General features: G+C 44.2%; 2 protein-coding genes and 2 non-coding genes across 9 annotated transcripts; 1 reads left to right on the forward strand and 3 right to left on the reverse strand.

The window, feature by feature from the left end:
* The first annotated feature begins 1,253 nt into the window (after positions 1-1,253).
* trnar-ucg (transfer RNA arginine (anticodon UCG)) lies at positions 1,254-1,326 on the forward strand. Its single transcript has one exon. It is a non-coding gene; the product is annotated as a tRNA-Arg (tRNA).
* A 1,479-nt stretch (positions 1,327-2,805) lies between these two features.
* On the reverse strand, positions 2,806-9,258 carry LOC133418037 (E3 ubiquitin-protein ligase TRIM35-like). 5 transcript variants are annotated; one of them, XM_061706362.1, is made up of 4 exons: positions 8,409-8,659; positions 6,527-7,423; positions 3,700-3,852; positions 2,806-3,596 (listed from the first exon to the last, which is right to left on the reverse strand). In XM_061706362.1, exons 2-3 carry the CDS (start codon positions 7,283-7,285, stop codon positions 3,733-3,735), a joined length of 879 nt encoding a protein of 292 aa, XP_061562346.1. In that variant the 5' UTR covers positions 7,286-7,423; positions 8,409-8,659; the 3' UTR covers positions 2,806-3,596; positions 3,700-3,732. The 5 variants fall into 5 exon arrangements, with proteins under 5 accessions (XP_061562346.1, XP_061562345.1, XP_061562341.1 ...); XM_061706361.1 differs by having other exon boundaries at positions 2,806-3,852; XM_061706357.1 differs by lacking the exons at positions 2,806-3,596; positions 3,700-3,852 and having other exon boundaries at positions 3,862-7,423; positions 8,409-8,513; positions 8,587-8,669.
* A 1,879-nt stretch (positions 9,259-11,137) lies between these two features.
* mrpl58 (mitochondrial ribosomal protein L58) lies at positions 11,138-15,531 on the reverse strand. Of its 2 annotated transcripts, XR_009770414.1 has the most exons (7): positions 15,129-15,531; positions 14,018-14,042; positions 13,874-13,933; positions 13,716-13,798; positions 13,462-13,631; positions 12,207-12,933; positions 11,164-11,238 (listed from the first exon to the last, which is right to left on the reverse strand). XR_009770414.1 is itself a non-coding variant. In XM_061706363.1 (6 exons), exons 1-6 carry the CDS (start codon positions 15,279-15,281, stop codon positions 11,154-11,156), a joined length of 576 nt encoding a protein of 191 aa, XP_061562347.1. In that variant the 5' UTR covers positions 15,282-15,531; the 3' UTR covers positions 11,138-11,153. The 2 variants fall into 2 exon arrangements, 1 of the variants encoding a protein (XP_061562347.1); XM_061706363.1 differs by lacking the exon at positions 12,207-12,933 and having other exon boundaries at positions 11,138-11,238.
* Positions 15,532-15,765: 234 nt separating this feature from the next.
* trnaq-cug (transfer RNA glutamine (anticodon CUG)) lies at positions 15,766-15,837 on the reverse strand. Its single transcript has one exon. It is a non-coding gene; the product is annotated as a tRNA-Gln (tRNA).
* Between the last annotated feature and the right edge of the window lie 73 nt (positions 15,838-15,910).

Consider the following 15,910-nt stretch of genomic DNA (forward strand, 5'->3'; position numbering starts at 1 on the left):
ATAAATGGGAGCAGCTAGGTAAACTAAAGTGAGAGTAAATTAAAATGGTGATACATTTCATTCTGCCCGGTCCTGTGCACATTGTTGTGCACGTTTGGTGCCCTTTTCGGGTCAATTTGACTCAGGCTGTTATAGTTGAATAAACGCATACAAACTATATGTAGGGCTATTTAGGTCGTTCAAACACAAACATTAATCAACTGATACATAAATGTGGCTTGGGGGGAGGGGGGTTCTGGAGGGCCAAATTGTAATGAAAGAATACTAATGCACAACAAATTGCACAGTACGGGATTCCCACATAGTTTCCAGGCAGGACACGCCCCGCTGCAACATGATTGGCTCCTGCCAAGCGGGAAAAGCAGGCGACGCAGATGTACCGAGATGACCGTCCCAAACACGTTTCACATTTGTACGAAATAAAAACAAAGACGTTTGTTATGGTTTGGTTTAGCGCTTGGGTTGGGGTTTAAAGAGGTTTACGGTGGGTTCAGGTTAGGGTTAGGAGGGGTTCGGGTTAGTGGGAAACATTAACGCTGCCACGCGTGTCACATCTTTTCCCGTCTGGAAGCAGTAGGGCGTGTTCTATAATGATATAACAGCCATTCATAATGCAGCGGGGCGTGTCACGGAGCCAATAATATTGGAGCAGGGCGTGTCCTGCCTGGAAACTTTGTGGGGATCCTAAAAACGCGTACAGGACACGAAGACAGAAAGAATACGGCATCATGCTAATTTCATGTTATTTTAGTTTACCCAGTTGTTCCCATCAAATTGGGAAAATTAATTAAAAAAAGAAAATCCGCACAATATGTTAATAATTCAAGGATGACAACATCAGGAAACTTTAAGGTAGCCAGAGTATTAGTCATATAATATACAAGAAATTGTATATTATTATCTTCAACTGCAAATATCATTTCCGATGTCTTTAAAGAGTTGAGACGAAACACTTGTACGTAACTGAAACGAGTTAGGAACACATAGTTCGAAGCAGACGCGGACGCAGACAGGCCCTCAGCATTGACAAGCACAACATTTAAACAAAACAAAGCAAACATGTTTCTGCTTGAGTTTGACCAAAGTGGACGAGCGACAACGTCTGAAGGCCTCACTTGCGATACGCAGTTACGGTAATTATGGAGCACCTTTCAATGTTAGCTCAAAGCAGCAGCCGATGGTAAGTAATGCTATTGCTAGCTCGCACGCGTTTGGTGCGTTGATATGGGTAGTACACGCTGCTGTTTCCGTGGGACCGCGTGGCCTAATGGATAAGGCGTCTGACTTCGGATCAGAAGATTGAGGGTTCGAGTCCCTTCGTGGTCGTTGTTTTTGCCCAAAACATGTTTTAAAGCAGTATACATAAAACCCTTTTTTATTTATTTATTTATTTTTTAAAATAAATTTTACAAGTGGGAATTGACAATGAGATGTTCTAAATTAGGAACTTCGTGTTATGTTGCAGCTTCCCCCCGGAGCAGGAGAGGAGTGTTGGCTCACAAGTTATTGGAACTTGTCTCCATAGTAACGCAGGAGAAACGCTGTGTACTAATAGCAAAAGATAGTGAAATGTTCCCGTTGAAATGGGCAAGTAAAACTGGATGAGTGAAACTTTTGACAAAACGAAGGAATTAGAATAGAGTAAACTGGTTCTGATGGGTTCTGTAATGCTCCTATTGGTCAAAAATGAAGCCAAGAGGGCGATTAACGCCCCTTGGATAACGGTTTTATATGTCAAAAACATCTTTGCCTCCCGTCGGCCAGGAATTGTGGTACTATCGAAGCCTTTATTCTCCCATCTATCTTTGTGTGAAACGCAGGATGATTAGAGAGTCATCTTCTAAAAAGATAGCGTGGAAAATCTGTGACAAAGATGAGGTGAAGCCAAATAGAGGAGTTATGCAGTAGCTTCATTTACTAAATTGATGGCTCTAAATTACCCGTCGGTGTGAATGTGAGTGCGAATGGTTGTTGGTTTGTATGTGCCCTGCGATTGGCTGGCAACCGGTTCAGGGTGTACCCCGCCTCCTGCCCGATGATAACTGGGATAGGCTCCGGCGCGCCCGCGACCCGCGTGAGGAGAAGCGGCTCAGAAAATGGATGGACGGATGGATGGATTTAAGCAGTGCACAACAGCCATATGCTAATAGAGTACAGCACCAATAGGAACAAGTATCATTTGTTGCAATTAACATATTATTCTGACAGACTGCCTTGGCACTTGTACGGTTACATCTAAAAAAAAAACACACACACACAAAAAAACAGTCATGTGGCAATTAACATATTCTTACCGAGTACCTTAGCACTGGCAATGTCAGGTTACATTTACAAAAAAAAAAACCAACAACACTGGAATCTGGTCCTTGAGTCCCTAGAAAAAAATTCCAAGAACTGGTATTCATATTCTGATTTTTTTTCAAATACAGTGCAGCTCAGCCTCTGGCTGGCGGAAGTCATGGCTAGCAATATGCTTTTGGCGGTACAGCAAACCTATTTGGAACAGCATTTAAATATATCATAAGCTGTGGCGTGCATGTTTTTAGGGGCTATTTTTACACAAAATATTGGTCTTAACGTCTATAAAACTGGGTCACGACTTTGCAACAATAAGAAAATGCGGGTCCTCGGGTAACAGCAGTTGAGAACCACCGCTCTACGAAACATCCTGGGTGGTCAACTGGTCATTTGGACAAAGACAAGAAAAGTTTGCAATTGATGTCATTCAGACAAATTGTTATGAAATTTCATACATTAAATTGAAATTGATTTACAATACAAATATTTATTTCAAATAAAGCTTTGATGATTTACACGTGCATAATAAAGACAAAAAAGTACAAAAGACATTTTTACGTGGAAACAAAATTGAACACTTGAGACAAGTAAAATGCTCATCAAAATGCTATTGTGGTCAAAAATGAAAGGTAATAAATATCATTGAACAATGTCAACATTTGAGAGAAATGCAAATCAAAACGCCGTTGGTGGTCAAAGGCCAGAGGTGGTCATTTTCGCAGTTTTGTGCGCTCACACAAAAAAGGAGAGCATGTTCCGTCATCTCTCATGTATAATACCCACCCATGTATAATGGGCACCCCCAAAGTTGAACGCGTGATACTTTTTTTATTGACTTGCTCTTCTTTTGAAATTGACAGCCCTACTTTTATTTAGTAAATGAGAAAACACACAGTTGTGCTCATATGTTTGATTACCCGGGGAGAATGTGTAAGATGGGTACAATTCCTTGAAGAGAAGATGAAGGGCCAAGGCGAAACACATTTCGATTTATTTGAACGGGACTCAAATTAAAATGTCAAGTATTTCAGAAAAGCTTTATCGTCAAACAAAACGTAACCGCCCAGAAATGAATGATGGTCGTTGTTCAGTCATCAGTCATATTTAAAAAAACAATACCGCACGGCGTCCAGGGCGAGAGTGTACTGACAGGTCAGCTTGACATTTGACCCCCCCGGCGGCGTATTAGTGGTTCCTGATCACGCTGATAATCAGAGCGCTCGCCGGACTGAATGCTACAAAGCACTCCAAGGCGGAAAAAAGGCCAAAGGAGGCACGGCATCATTGCCTTGTACACCCTGGCAAACACAAACACAATGACATCAATAGCTTATTTGTTGCATTATCACAAGTGTAAAAGTTAACAATCAGCAATGTTTACAGTGTCTAATAAAAACATACACTTGACTTAACGTCAGCCGCTTGTGTTTTGCATTACGTGCTGAAACCTGGTCCGACACTCGCAGCCTCCCGACCCCATTCCGGTCCCCCAGGAACCCCCGGATAGCGATGGGACGAACAACACGCACCAAGCCCGTATTGGTGCGTGTATCCCTATAAGAAAATAAAATACAATCAAAAATCCAAAAAATCCACACAAAAAAAATCATGTGACCGTTACAGGAAGTGTGCCGTTTGGATGTGCCGCGCCAAATTGTGTTTATAAGGAAACAAACTGTGTCGACATGTTGCGGATTCGTTGGATGGAGTTTGGCTTGCCCTCGCTTTTTCCCATTGACTCCATGGATCGTTCTGTCTGGAATAATAATCTTTTGACACCAAAGAAGGTCAATCTTTTTCTCCTTTGGGCATTGTTTCCTGTTGCTTTTTTCATAAAATACATTTGCATTTGAAGTGTATTCGAGGAAATTCAGTTTTTACGTTATTGCAGGGGAATTGTCGGCTCTGCTCCACAGCCACCTTGCATCGATCGAAGCGCGTCATCGACGCCGAGGCATTAAGAGTTCGGCACGGCAACGACGAATTGGCAGATACCGAGTACCCCAGGTATGATGAAATTCTCGCAAGAAAATGGAATCTTCAAAACTAGTTTATGACACACAAAAGGCTTTGTGTGACTGTAATATTGCTTGCAAGAATTACAGCCCTTTAATAAGCTTTTAACCAAATATTTTGAGGGTTAGCCTCACAGTTCTGAGGATCGCCGCCTTTGTGGCGTGTGCATGTTCTCCCCGTGCCTGTGTGGGTTTTCTCCGGGCACACCGGTTTCCTCCCACATCCCAAAAACATGCGTGGTAGGTTAATTGGCGACTCTAAATTGCCCGTAGGCGTGAATGTGAGTGCGAATGAAAAGAGCGTGGGGGCGTGGGGGGGAGAAGCTGGATCGTCTTTATTAGACGCGTATACTTTGACGATTGTGTAAAGTTTGTTCAATAGTGTCGCCTGCATCATGATGCAGCAGCCTTCTGGATGTGCTACTGGTACTATTTCTTGCAAAAAGTCGGCTTTTATGAACTCGTACGGAGACTCGTCTTTGTCTACTGTTATAAAAGGCCGAGACAGCCTGAGTGAAATCGGAGTCAATGAGGCCTTTTCCTTCTGACTCAATAAAGGTGCGTTTTCTCTGTTTTTCTAATCCATGACCTTAATTCTTTTTGCCCGCGATCGAATGCCATTGACATTCCATGACACAAAAGTTTACGTGTGACATATAGTGGGCGCGTGGATAGTCATTTTAAACAGTTTGGGTACGATGCATTCTTTGTTGGTTTTTTTTGACAGTTTTCAGGAGATTTTTTTTCTTATTGCGTTGACAAATGTTATTTAGAGAGGGTGATACATTTAAGTAGAGCAAAGTCCGGGTACACAGAAGGGTCGCGAAAACAAACGCTGAACATAGAGAACACAATAGTGACCAGGGGATAAGATGGTGTGCGGTGGTTTGTAGTGCGCAAGAATCGATTTGAGTGACGCGTGTGTGGAAACAAGCAGAGCGGGAAAACAGACCGATAGGAGTGAGAATTCATGCTGGTGGCACGCGTGATTCCGTTTTTTTGTTTGTTAGTCTAAGCAAAAGTGGAAGGAATGAAACAAAATACAATACGCTTTTGACGATCAATGACAACAGATCAGAAGAAGCGCTCGTCTCGGAGAGCCAAGCCAGGGCGTGACGTCGGCATCGCGAAACAGTTGGCCGCCGACAGCTCGCCACGCTCGTTTGCCTCTCGCGGTGATCCTCGGTACGGAAAATGAAGGAAGGAATGCTGTTTGACTGTTCAAGCTTGCCTTGCCACGGTCTTTTACAATCCTTCTCGGTCTAGTCACAGACTCGGCCTCAACTCCCACAAGCGTCGGTCTCGGCGGGTTCCGGTCTCAGCCAAGTCTTGGTCTCGGATAACGCGGTCTCGAGCACAACACTAATTTGCACCGAAGCTTGGTAGAACTACAAATCTTTTATTTCAAAGTGTACTTCAGATACAAGCACAAAGTACAATTATTTGAGATGGGACGTTGGTGACACCTAGTGGTGACCATTAACGCGCGCGCACAACAATCGGTTAGTTAAATGACAATCTTTCAACTTTTAGTTACCGAGGGTGGCTCTATGTAAAACAACTGTGGGAGAAAAATGTCTCAAATGACTAAGACTATGCCCGAATATAAAATGAGGTGTAAGTGGTATTACTTTCAGAGGACTTTTATCCCTTGTGTAAAAGAAAGGATACATTTGACTGTTACCAAAAAAGTGTGACAGATAGGAAGCGTTCTTCGCTGTGTATAATGTCGTGTTTGTGAGCGATTCAGAGAACGAAAGCGATTTTTCTTTCGTGTCCACGTGAACTCGGATTCTCTTAAGTTTCACTGGCGGCTTCCAGGAGCCATATGATTGCGAAAACATTTTGTATTTCTCATCCCGAAATCCAATGCTGGATATGTGCATGATACCTGGCAAGCCAGAGTCCTCCCACGCTAACCCGAGTTCCCAGTTTGTGTTGTCTCCCACATCAACATCCCAGGTGTGCGTTCCGGGGGCCAAGGCAGAACTGCGCACACCGTTCCACTTAAACCTCTCTGGATTCTTCGGACGCTGCTGTCCAACTTTAAAACTCACACTTGTCAGATCTGCTGACAGACTGAGTTCTGGACCGGCCGTGTTTGGGTCCAGAATCACGGAACTGTAGGAGACCGTCTCCTTCATTCGCTCCCACACGGTGAACTTGAGATTGCCCACATGTTGGACTTCGTTCAGCAGAGCTTCTTGCATTACCTTGTGCTCCTTGGGCAGCTCTTGGATTTTGATGTTTGCAGCCTTGTAGTTCTTCATGAAGAAAACGTGGTCAGATGCCAGCTGCTCCTCTGTAGTTCTTATCACATCCGAGAGCACGGCCAGGTCTCTGCTGAGAGCCTCGATCCTCTCCCTTATCAGCTTACTCTTCTTCCGCTCTTCAACCCTCACAGCACACAATCTGGCCATCTCCTCAACCTGCAGGAAGGAATGAAGCTCCTCAAAATTCTTCTTAATCTTGAGTTCAACCTGGTCCCGCTGGACCTTGATGTACACTGCGTGTTCACTGTAGTGTTCTCTAATCTTATTATATTCTTCCAGTCTTATCTTAACGTTCTGCAGGTCTTGATGGAGCTTCTCTCTGTGACCTTGCGTAGCTTCATCGAGGGGACTGAACTTGTGGCCAGAGTGGATGTTTGACTCTCTGCAGATGATGCACACAGACTCCTGGTGGTCCAAGCAGAAGAGTTTCAGTTTCTCCTTGTGCAACTTGCAGATGTCCTCTGACTCCGCAAAGGCTTGTGAATAGGCCTCGCACACATTCTTCAGTGACAAGTTTGACGGTACATCGATCAATCTACACCTTTTCCTACAGACTGGACAATATCGAACGCCTTTCTCCTCCCAGCACTGCTCCACACACGAGCGACAGAAGCTGTGACTGCACGGCAGCATGACGGGATCTTTAAACCTCTCGCAACAGGTCGGACAGCGGAGATTGTTTTCAACGTGGCTAGCCATGGTTCCTATGAAGACACTTTCGGTCTCCCCGCTTTGAACGCGGGCTCTTTGTTTTCACACTTCAATCCGTGACCGTTACGCCCCACGCGGCCTCGGGTCCCGTAGGCGCAAGCATCAAACGAGACCCTGTGCGGTTATCTGCGATCACACAAAAGTGGTTTATTACAACTTGGACATGGGTGGGAAAAAAAATGAACATTTCAATTAATGTTAACAATTAGTCACACAAGTCAAACCAACAAACAAAAACATGAACTTTCACCATCCTGCCGTCTAAACCAGTGGCGTGCAAGTCGGGCAGATAGAGCACCAGCCCCAGGCACTAAATTCAGTGTGGGAACTAAAGGCTTCTTCATGCTCGCACGTAATTGCGGCTATTCCGCGACCAGTTTGCCCTTCTACTCAAGAAGATGCAGTCGTCGAGCACTTAGAGCAGTTCGAATGACTCTCTTAGCAATAGTCCGGTGCTATGACCGTTGTGCAGGCTTCAAGGAGTGTATGCGGTTTAAAGTGACGTGTAGTGTGATCATCTGGGACAATGCCGATGGTGCAAATGGTGCAGACTACTACAGTGAGTACGAGAGTAACGTATAGTTGGCCCGACGGAAATGCGACGACAAACTCAGGACAGCAAAATTGGCAGCATGTTGCAATGGAATTGTAGGTTAGCTGTTTAAGAAGTTAAATGACGAGAGGGAAGAAACTGTTGGAATATCTGCTTGCTTTAGTTTGTGGCAATTTAAAGGATTTTGTGAAACTACAGCCAACATTTTATATTTATCAGTTAGGAAACGTCTTTTCGCCACTTCCGGTTTTCTGCCAATTCATGAGATGTTCGTCGCCTTTTGATGACGTTCAGGTCGGACGGCGTGAGCGTCCATACGCTGCACTCGTATCGTACACTACTTATATCCACATTTTATATGATTTATATCCACATAGCAGAGAGCCCTGGTATCGCAATTGTACTATTCACATTGGGAGAAAGATAAAAAGAAAAAAAAAGCCTGCTCCGTGTCAAACTGAGCAAACAAATCGGTATTGACCTGCATTGTGCACATAACCGAAGGCTAACATTTGGGTATGGATAAAATAGGAAAGCGAAAACTAAATGTCAACACACCAATTGTAAGATTTCAACTCCGTGCGTGCTGGTAACTTTGCAGTTGTTGAAGTCGCCTGAATTACGATGAATGGACTTGAGACGTGGTTTCACCCTCTTCGCGTTCTGGCAAGGTTCAGGGGACGACAAGTTTTTGTTTGTACCACAAACAAGGTGGCTCTTAACGTTGCAAACTTACGAAGGCCGAGGCAAAACGTCGAGTCGCGGCAGTATTGAGGACAGAAAAGCGAAGATCGCAGCAGCTCTCCTTCTTCTGGTCACATGAGCAAGTGGGCGGGCACTCGGGCTCTTGGCGCGAATTGTGGGTGCGTCCCATTTCTCAAGTTTCCATTCCCTTGTCACCTCATGAATTGGACGCTTCCTCACAACTCGGACTCCGACCTCTATCCTCTCAGCTTCACCCGCGAAAAACTTCATTCCGAATGTGGCAAGACAGTTTTATTCCCCCCCCCCCCCCCCCCCCCCCCCGTTTGAACGTCAAAATTCACTTCACCAAAACAATGATCTCTAATATCAGGCTTCTTTGTGGAATGGATGACGTCAGTAGGATAAAACATCAGCCGAAGGATGAATGATGCGTGCTTGTTTTCATGCAGTGTGAAGAACGCGTGTCCTGATATGCAAGGCCTCTGCAAAGAATACCACTTAAGCCTCGCGTTGCGGGAGACACAATTCTTTTTCATGGAGCCACATGGAACATTTCAAGTTGCGAGATTATGAACTCATGAAATTTGTTCGGTGTTTATATTTCATGTGTGATATTTTTTTCCTCCAATGGAAATATTTGACAAATTCAGTCAATGAACTATCCACCCACCCGTTCATTCCGCGTGCTGCTGAGCATCCCTCGGGTCGCCCATCCCAGCTGACTTTGGGCGAGAGGCGGGGAACACCCTGGACTGGTCGCCGGCCAATCTGCGGACAATTTAGTCTTCAATTAACCTACCGTAAATAAATCGAATTCATCTTTTTACATTCATATTACATTTCATATTCCTTTTTTTTTTTTTTTATTATTTCTGCTCCCACCACTGCTGCACACACGCGCGACAGAAGTTGTGACGACGCGGCAGCGTGACAGGATCTTCAAAGATCTCCAAACATTGGAGGTCCTCCTCAACTCTTCTAGCCACGGGCCTTGTGAAGACACCGTCTCAGCGTACAACGCTTGTTGGAAACGTCATCTTTTAACACCCAAAATACAGCAGCCCCTCGTCTCATCTCCAACACGGTTTGCTCCACCCAGCCCCTCCGACCTCTCCTCGGCTCGGCCCCACACGTGAGCGCCTGCTATCCGATGACGCTGACAAGAAACGCAGCCTACTCCATTCGACAACTCCACCATCTCCCTCGTTGTCGTGGTGGGAAGTTGAACCACAAGACAGCAACTCCCAAAACGATCAATTGTCAGCTTTACATTTAGAGGACAACGCAAGATTCTCTTCCTTGAATTGGTTGTCTGAACTTGCTATTACACGTGTTCAATAAACTCAAACGCAGCAACTCGGCTCGGTTCACATTTGATGTCTGCCTACTATAAGTCATCAAATAAGTAAGTTGGGACTGTATTGGACAGGTGATGAGCAGTGCCTGGTTTTCTCCACACATGCCACAATTTCTATCTTGGTCTCATCAGACCAGAGAATCATATTTCTCACCAGCTTGGGAGTCCTTCAGATGTGTTTTTTTTGAGCAAACTCCATGCGGGCTTTCATGAGTCTTGGACTGAGGAGAGGCTTCCGTCGGGGCCACTCTGCCATAAAGCCCCGACTGGTGATGGTTGACTTTCTAGAACTTTCTCCCATCTCCCGACTGGATCTCTGGAGCTCAGCCGCAGTGATCTTCGGGTTCTTCTTTACCTCTGTCACCAATTCCAACCTCTCTCTCTTCTCCCCCGATTGCTCAGTTTGCTCTAGGAAGGGTTCCGGTCCTCCCAAACGTCTTCCGTTTCAGGAGTATGGAGGCCACTGTGCTCTTAGGAACCTTAAGTGCAGCATACATTTTTTTTGTAACCTTGACCAGATCTGTGCCTTGCCACAGTTCTCTCTGAGCTCTTCAGGCAGTTCCTTTGACCTCATAATTGCCCATTTGCTCTGACATGCACTGTGAGCTGTAAGGTCTTACATAGACCGGTGTGCGGCTTTCCTAATCCAGGTCCAAGTCAGGACTGGATTAGCTGCACAGCTGGACTCCACTGAAGGTGTACAACCATCTCAAGGATGGTCAGACGAAATGGACAGCACCCGAGTTCAATATAGGAGTGGCACAGCAAAGGGTCTGAATACTTTTCTTTTTAAATAAATCTGCAAAAATGTCAACACTTCTGTTTTCTTTCGGTCAATATGTTTACATTAATGAGGACAAAATTGACTTCAATGATTTTAGCAAATGGCTGCAGTATAACAACGAATGACAAATTTAAGGGGGTCTGAAAACTTTCTGTACCGACTGTATACACACACACACACACACACACACACTGCCACCACTTGATTTTGCTCCCTGGTAAATGTAATGTTTTGCTACTATGTCTAGTGTTAAGAAGCCAACCGGTGCCAACTTAGTAATATTTACGTTGAGATTGGTACGATTCTTCTTCTCCGTGATGACTCAAATGTTGGAACTGTTAAAACTGGCAACGTGCAGATTGGCCGCGGAATGTTTAAATGAATGCACGTAGACTTTTCAAAACCATTTTATTTGAAATAAAATGAAAAATACATGAAATAGTGACAGGTTGAAACATTAATCAAACTCCAGTCGCCTGCTCTGTTTAGTAGCAGAATGGATCTTCTTCTGTCGGATTCTCTCTTTGTTTCTCTTGTCCAACCTGAAAAACATTTGCCCCCAATCGAAGCTCCTTAAAGGTCACATTGACAAAATTAAGACTTGAGCATTTTCCCAAACAGTGGCCCGATTTTACAGGCCGTGTAAAATGGGATTTTGGCTGAAATCCATACACCGTACAGTACACGCCGCCAGCACAGCAATTTCTATTGTATGCAAAAAAAGCAAAATGTGACTGAGAACCTAATAAAACAAAGAATCATATATTTTATTGATTACAATACATTCAGGTGCATCTCAATAAAGTACAACACTGTAGGAGAGTTGAATGTATATCAGCATTGCCATTCCAAAACTAAACCTCCGAAATGATACCGATTCATAATAAATAGTTCAATAATCAAGAAATGTGCCTCTGATTAACCGCAAATAACGTTCAGATATTCTAGCAGGCGTTTCCTGACATTTCCGACACAAACGAATTTCCAAGGCATTAAATATAGCACGCGACACAGTGAAGACAGTTGTTGTCAAGAGGAGACGATATGGCACCGCAGCGACATGACAAGAACCCTAACCCTCCAAAATTGAAGGAAAGACCAGAATACATCTGGTCAGTGAGGCTGACGGCAACATTTGGAGTCGCTGTTTTTACGCGCTAAAAAAACGCGTAATACCGACGTACAGGCAAAATCTTTAACGCGCCAAGCTGTGTGCGCACCAACAAAGTCATTTCGCATATTCAACAACAACAAGCTGTGGTTCACTGTCGGACTTAAGCAGCTTCGCCAAGCTAAGGAGGACGTGTATCAGAGCGGGCACAGGGCCGTGTATAATCGCGCTAGAAACCTGCTGACGAAAGAAATGAACATTGCAAAGAGGAACTATGCAGCAAAGTTGGAAAAACAGTTTCGCGCTAACGACTCTGGCACGCATTCCAATCGCTGACCAATTACAAGCGACGATCCCCCCAGCTGAGAACAACAGCACACTAGCCATCGACTTGAATACCTTCGACTGCAGATTTGAAAAGGACGCTGGGGCGCCCCGAGGTCGTGTCCTCTCTCCGCTGCTCTTCTCTCTCTGCACGAACAACTGCACCTCAACGCACCTGCCCGTCAAACTTCTGATGTTCGCAGATGACACCACTGTCATCGGCCTGATCAAAGACGGTGACGAGTCTGCGTATCGACGGGAAGCTGCGGTGCGGCCGACGCAACCTGGAGCTGAACACGCTCGAGACTGTCGAGATGATCGTGGACTTCAGGAGGCCTCCTTCGCCGCAGCTGCCCCTCACGTTGTCCGGCTGCCTTGTGTCAACCGTCGAGACCTTCAGGTTCCCGGGAATTACAGGCTCTCAGGACCTTAAGCGGGCGACCAACATCATCGTCTGTTGTCGTACTCGAGCGGCTCCAACTACCGGAGACAAATTCCTTGTGTGTGTGTGTGTTTTTTTTTTTTTTTCCCCAAAATAAAGATGATTCTGATTCTGATTGAAGAAGCTGCAGAAATGTCTGGCAAGTCCTGGTATTTAGTATATGTGACAATAATCTCCTAACTTCTTCATACGAGGTGTGCCCAAAAAGCTATATTTCAAATCAAAACTTGCCACACGTTGATGCACTGCTGGAAGGGTTATTCTAGGATCCTCTGCAGCCCCAACGTCACGGCTACCTTGTCGTCGTCGACGTCTTCAAAACGGTCTTGTCTGATCTTTGCAGACGCACTGCTTGATGATCTGGCCCACATTGAAGGGGGGAAAAGTAGCTTGTAGTTTGAAATATATGTATATTTTGTGACACATCTTACGAAGAAAAACAACCAAACCCGGCTACATTTAGCACAAAAACACACCTGGAATCTTCCAGAAACGTTAATAAATGTGTTACGATTGGATGAAACCGAGGCTGAACTTTTCGGGCCATATGTTTACTCATCACCGAGAGAACACCATACCTTCATTGAAGCATGGTGGTGGCAGCATCATTGGTCAAGGCTGGAGCGATTTATGAACAGTTCCAAATACTACAGAGTCAGTGTTGGCACAAAACCTTCGGGATTCTTCTCGAAAGCAAAAACAAAAAATATGTCCGGAAAACCCTGCTAGAAAACCTGAACTGTATTTGGGGTTAATCTGAGGCACTTTAAATTGTTACAGTTGTGTGCTGACTTCCATTCAGTTATTTAACCTGAATCCTACACAGATAATAATTTGGAACACCGTGTATAAGCGCGGCTATATGAGGAAATGGTGTGAAATAGTTACCTCGATTTCCTGAGGGCGATCTCTTCTGGCGTGGCCTCGTGCGGTTTCTCGCGAGCTTCAGCAATAATGGCTGAGATCTTCTGGAAGCAGTCGCTGACGTTTCTGCGCTGGCTCCTGCTCAGCTCGGAGGTCACCAACAACTCGCCAGCCTTGTTGATTCGATTTTTGTTCTGCACCGCAAACATTCGTTTAATTACAGGTTTACCGTTCACGTTAGAGAGCAACGATCACGGTGATAGTTTCCGTAAGCTAACCTTTTCCAGGATTTTCTGTCGCACGTCTTCTGGGATCCAGTCTGCAGTTAACACGTGGAATCGGATCTCTGTTTTCGTGTTGACTGTGGGTTGAAATTGGCATTGTCAACTTGGAACCCAAAGAAAACCACTGTTGTTAGTTTGACTGTTTTGAGGACCTTTATTGACATGCTGACCACCGGGACCACCGCTTCTACTGTAAGACACGGTCAGACGGTCTAAAGAGAAGGAAGTGTTCATAAAAAGTAAGGAAATTAGAAAGAAAATATACTTGTATGGCACATTAGTTGTTGAATATTTACCTACTGGAATGTATACTTGGGCATCCTGAAAAAAAAAAGCTCAAACTAAATGGAGTCATTTGTATATCGTCATGACATGTTACAATCTGTTTACACAATTGTATGCACTTTGCAGTTACACGCGATTATAATGCCTATTCTTCCTTCCTAATGATGTGGTGCTTCAAACAGGACAACCCTAAACAAAACACTTCAGCTTGGTGTACACTGTACACAACGCGGCAACCGAAAGACGAGAGCTCATCGTCAACACTGACCGACGGACGGCCCATCGCTGTCATCATTCCGTCCTACTTCTTTTTTAAGCGCTTGTTTTGCGTTTAGAACTACAAATGAGTATCGGGGCCACCCTGAAAAGAAAAAGGATGACGCTAAGAGATGAAAGTCGCATTGCATTATTACAACAATAAAGTTCTATATTTTCGAGAGAAAAGGTCACTGGTTTAATCTCGAAAGTCTACAACTTTTTTTTTTTTTTTTTTTACCCCCTCAATGATTTACAACTTTATTGTGCTAGTACTGTCACTTCAATCTAATAAAATATCCAACTTTATTTGAAAAAACATACTTTTTCCCCCCTCTAAAATATAGGATTTAACTATCGTAATTCGACATAACGTTGAAAATATTGAACTTTCTGTCAAAAATATTTAACACCCTGAACTGGTCGCCAGCCAATCGCATTGGTACATTCCAATGAAATGGAATGTTTTGTCCTGGCACTCTCCCAACCCAGATAATAAATACATTAATAAATCACCCTGACACTCTTTCAATCCAAGTAACGTTAACTAATAAATCAATATGAACCCTTTTAACATGAGTTAAGTACAGTTCAGTTTTATTTGACTTTTAAGCTCAATACATTTGCATTAATTTTTTTGAAACTGTTTGTTTGCAAACATTTAGGTACTGTTTTTATCTAACGTTTATGTGTAACACATTTTAATTGAATCATTTAATGGACAGTTTTTTAATTGCGCGATATGTAATTGCAAACTGCATGATGTCGTTTACAAAATATACATTTTAGAGCTTCGTATCTTTTTCGGTGGCACTTGGTGTAAAACGTTTCGGAGCCACTGGAACCGCAGCAAGCTGTTTGACTAACCTGCCCATTGTGTGACCCTCGGGTCACATAAGCAGCGTTCGGCTGTAGACTCGTTTGAACACACTGACGTTTTACCGGCTGCGGAATCACCGTTAAGCGAGCGCGGACATTCCCGCAAAAAGAAGAACAGCGTCGAGCCACGGAAGCCGCCATGATGCTACGACGTCACTGAAAATGACGACGCCAACCGACGTGCCTACGTTGTGGCCATGTTGCAGGGGCGACGTTTTTTTTTAATCAAAGGCAATCCATGGACATTGAAATTAAGTGCATAAAAAACTATGAAACGTTATTCCCAGTTCCCTTGTTGTGGTTGTACCGCGTCGTGCACCACCGAATGCAGCACAATGTGACGGCGTCTTTCGTATTTCCGTTTTCTTGCCGTCCACACACACGGAATTTGTTCACAACTTTGCCCCTACTAGCTTAATGTTGCCGTAGGCACGCAGCTCAAAAGGGGACGGCTCGTATCTGCTTCTAAATTCATATCTATGAGCTAACCTCTTTCCACATACCTCTCGTGATAAAATCAGTTTTCAACCTGAATAATTTCTTACGTGGAATTGACGATCCGCCACAAAAAAAAGAAAAATAAAAGTCACCAGATTAATGTCAATAAAGTACAAAAATAAAAGTAAGGTTCCACCGAGATTTGAACTCGGATCGCTGGATTCAGAGTCCAGAGTGCTAACCATTACACCATGGAACCTACAGTCCTGTCTCGGAAATCATTTAGCAATATCTCAATAGAGGATTTGTACCAGCGACCAGTATAAATCGAG

This window comes from Phycodurus eques, chromosome 19, assembly GCF_024500275.1.
Source record: "Phycodurus eques isolate BA_2022a chromosome 19, UOR_Pequ_1.1, whole genome shotgun sequence".
NCBI lineage: Eukaryota > Metazoa > Chordata > Actinopteri > Syngnathiformes > Syngnathidae > Phycodurus > Phycodurus eques.

Bases quoted from the DNA above. Each gene is read 5' to 3' on its own strand.
- LOC133418037 (XM_061706359.1), bottom strand. From the start codon at position 7,285: ATGGCTAGCCACGTTGAAAACAATCTCCGCTGTCCGACCTGTTGCGAG.
- mrpl58 (XM_061706363.1), bottom strand. From the start codon at position 15,281: ATGGCGGCTTCCGTGGCTCGACGCTGTTCTTCTTTTTGCGGGAATGTC. The intron at 13,934-14,017 runs GTAAATATTCAA...CCTTCTCTTTAG, and splicing joins CCAAGTATACATTCCAGTAG to ACCGTCTGACCGTGTCTTAC. The intron at 13,799-13,873 runs GTCCTCAAAACA...TTCAACCCACAG, and splicing joins TGGTCAGCATGTCAATAAAG to TCAACACGAAAACAGAGATC.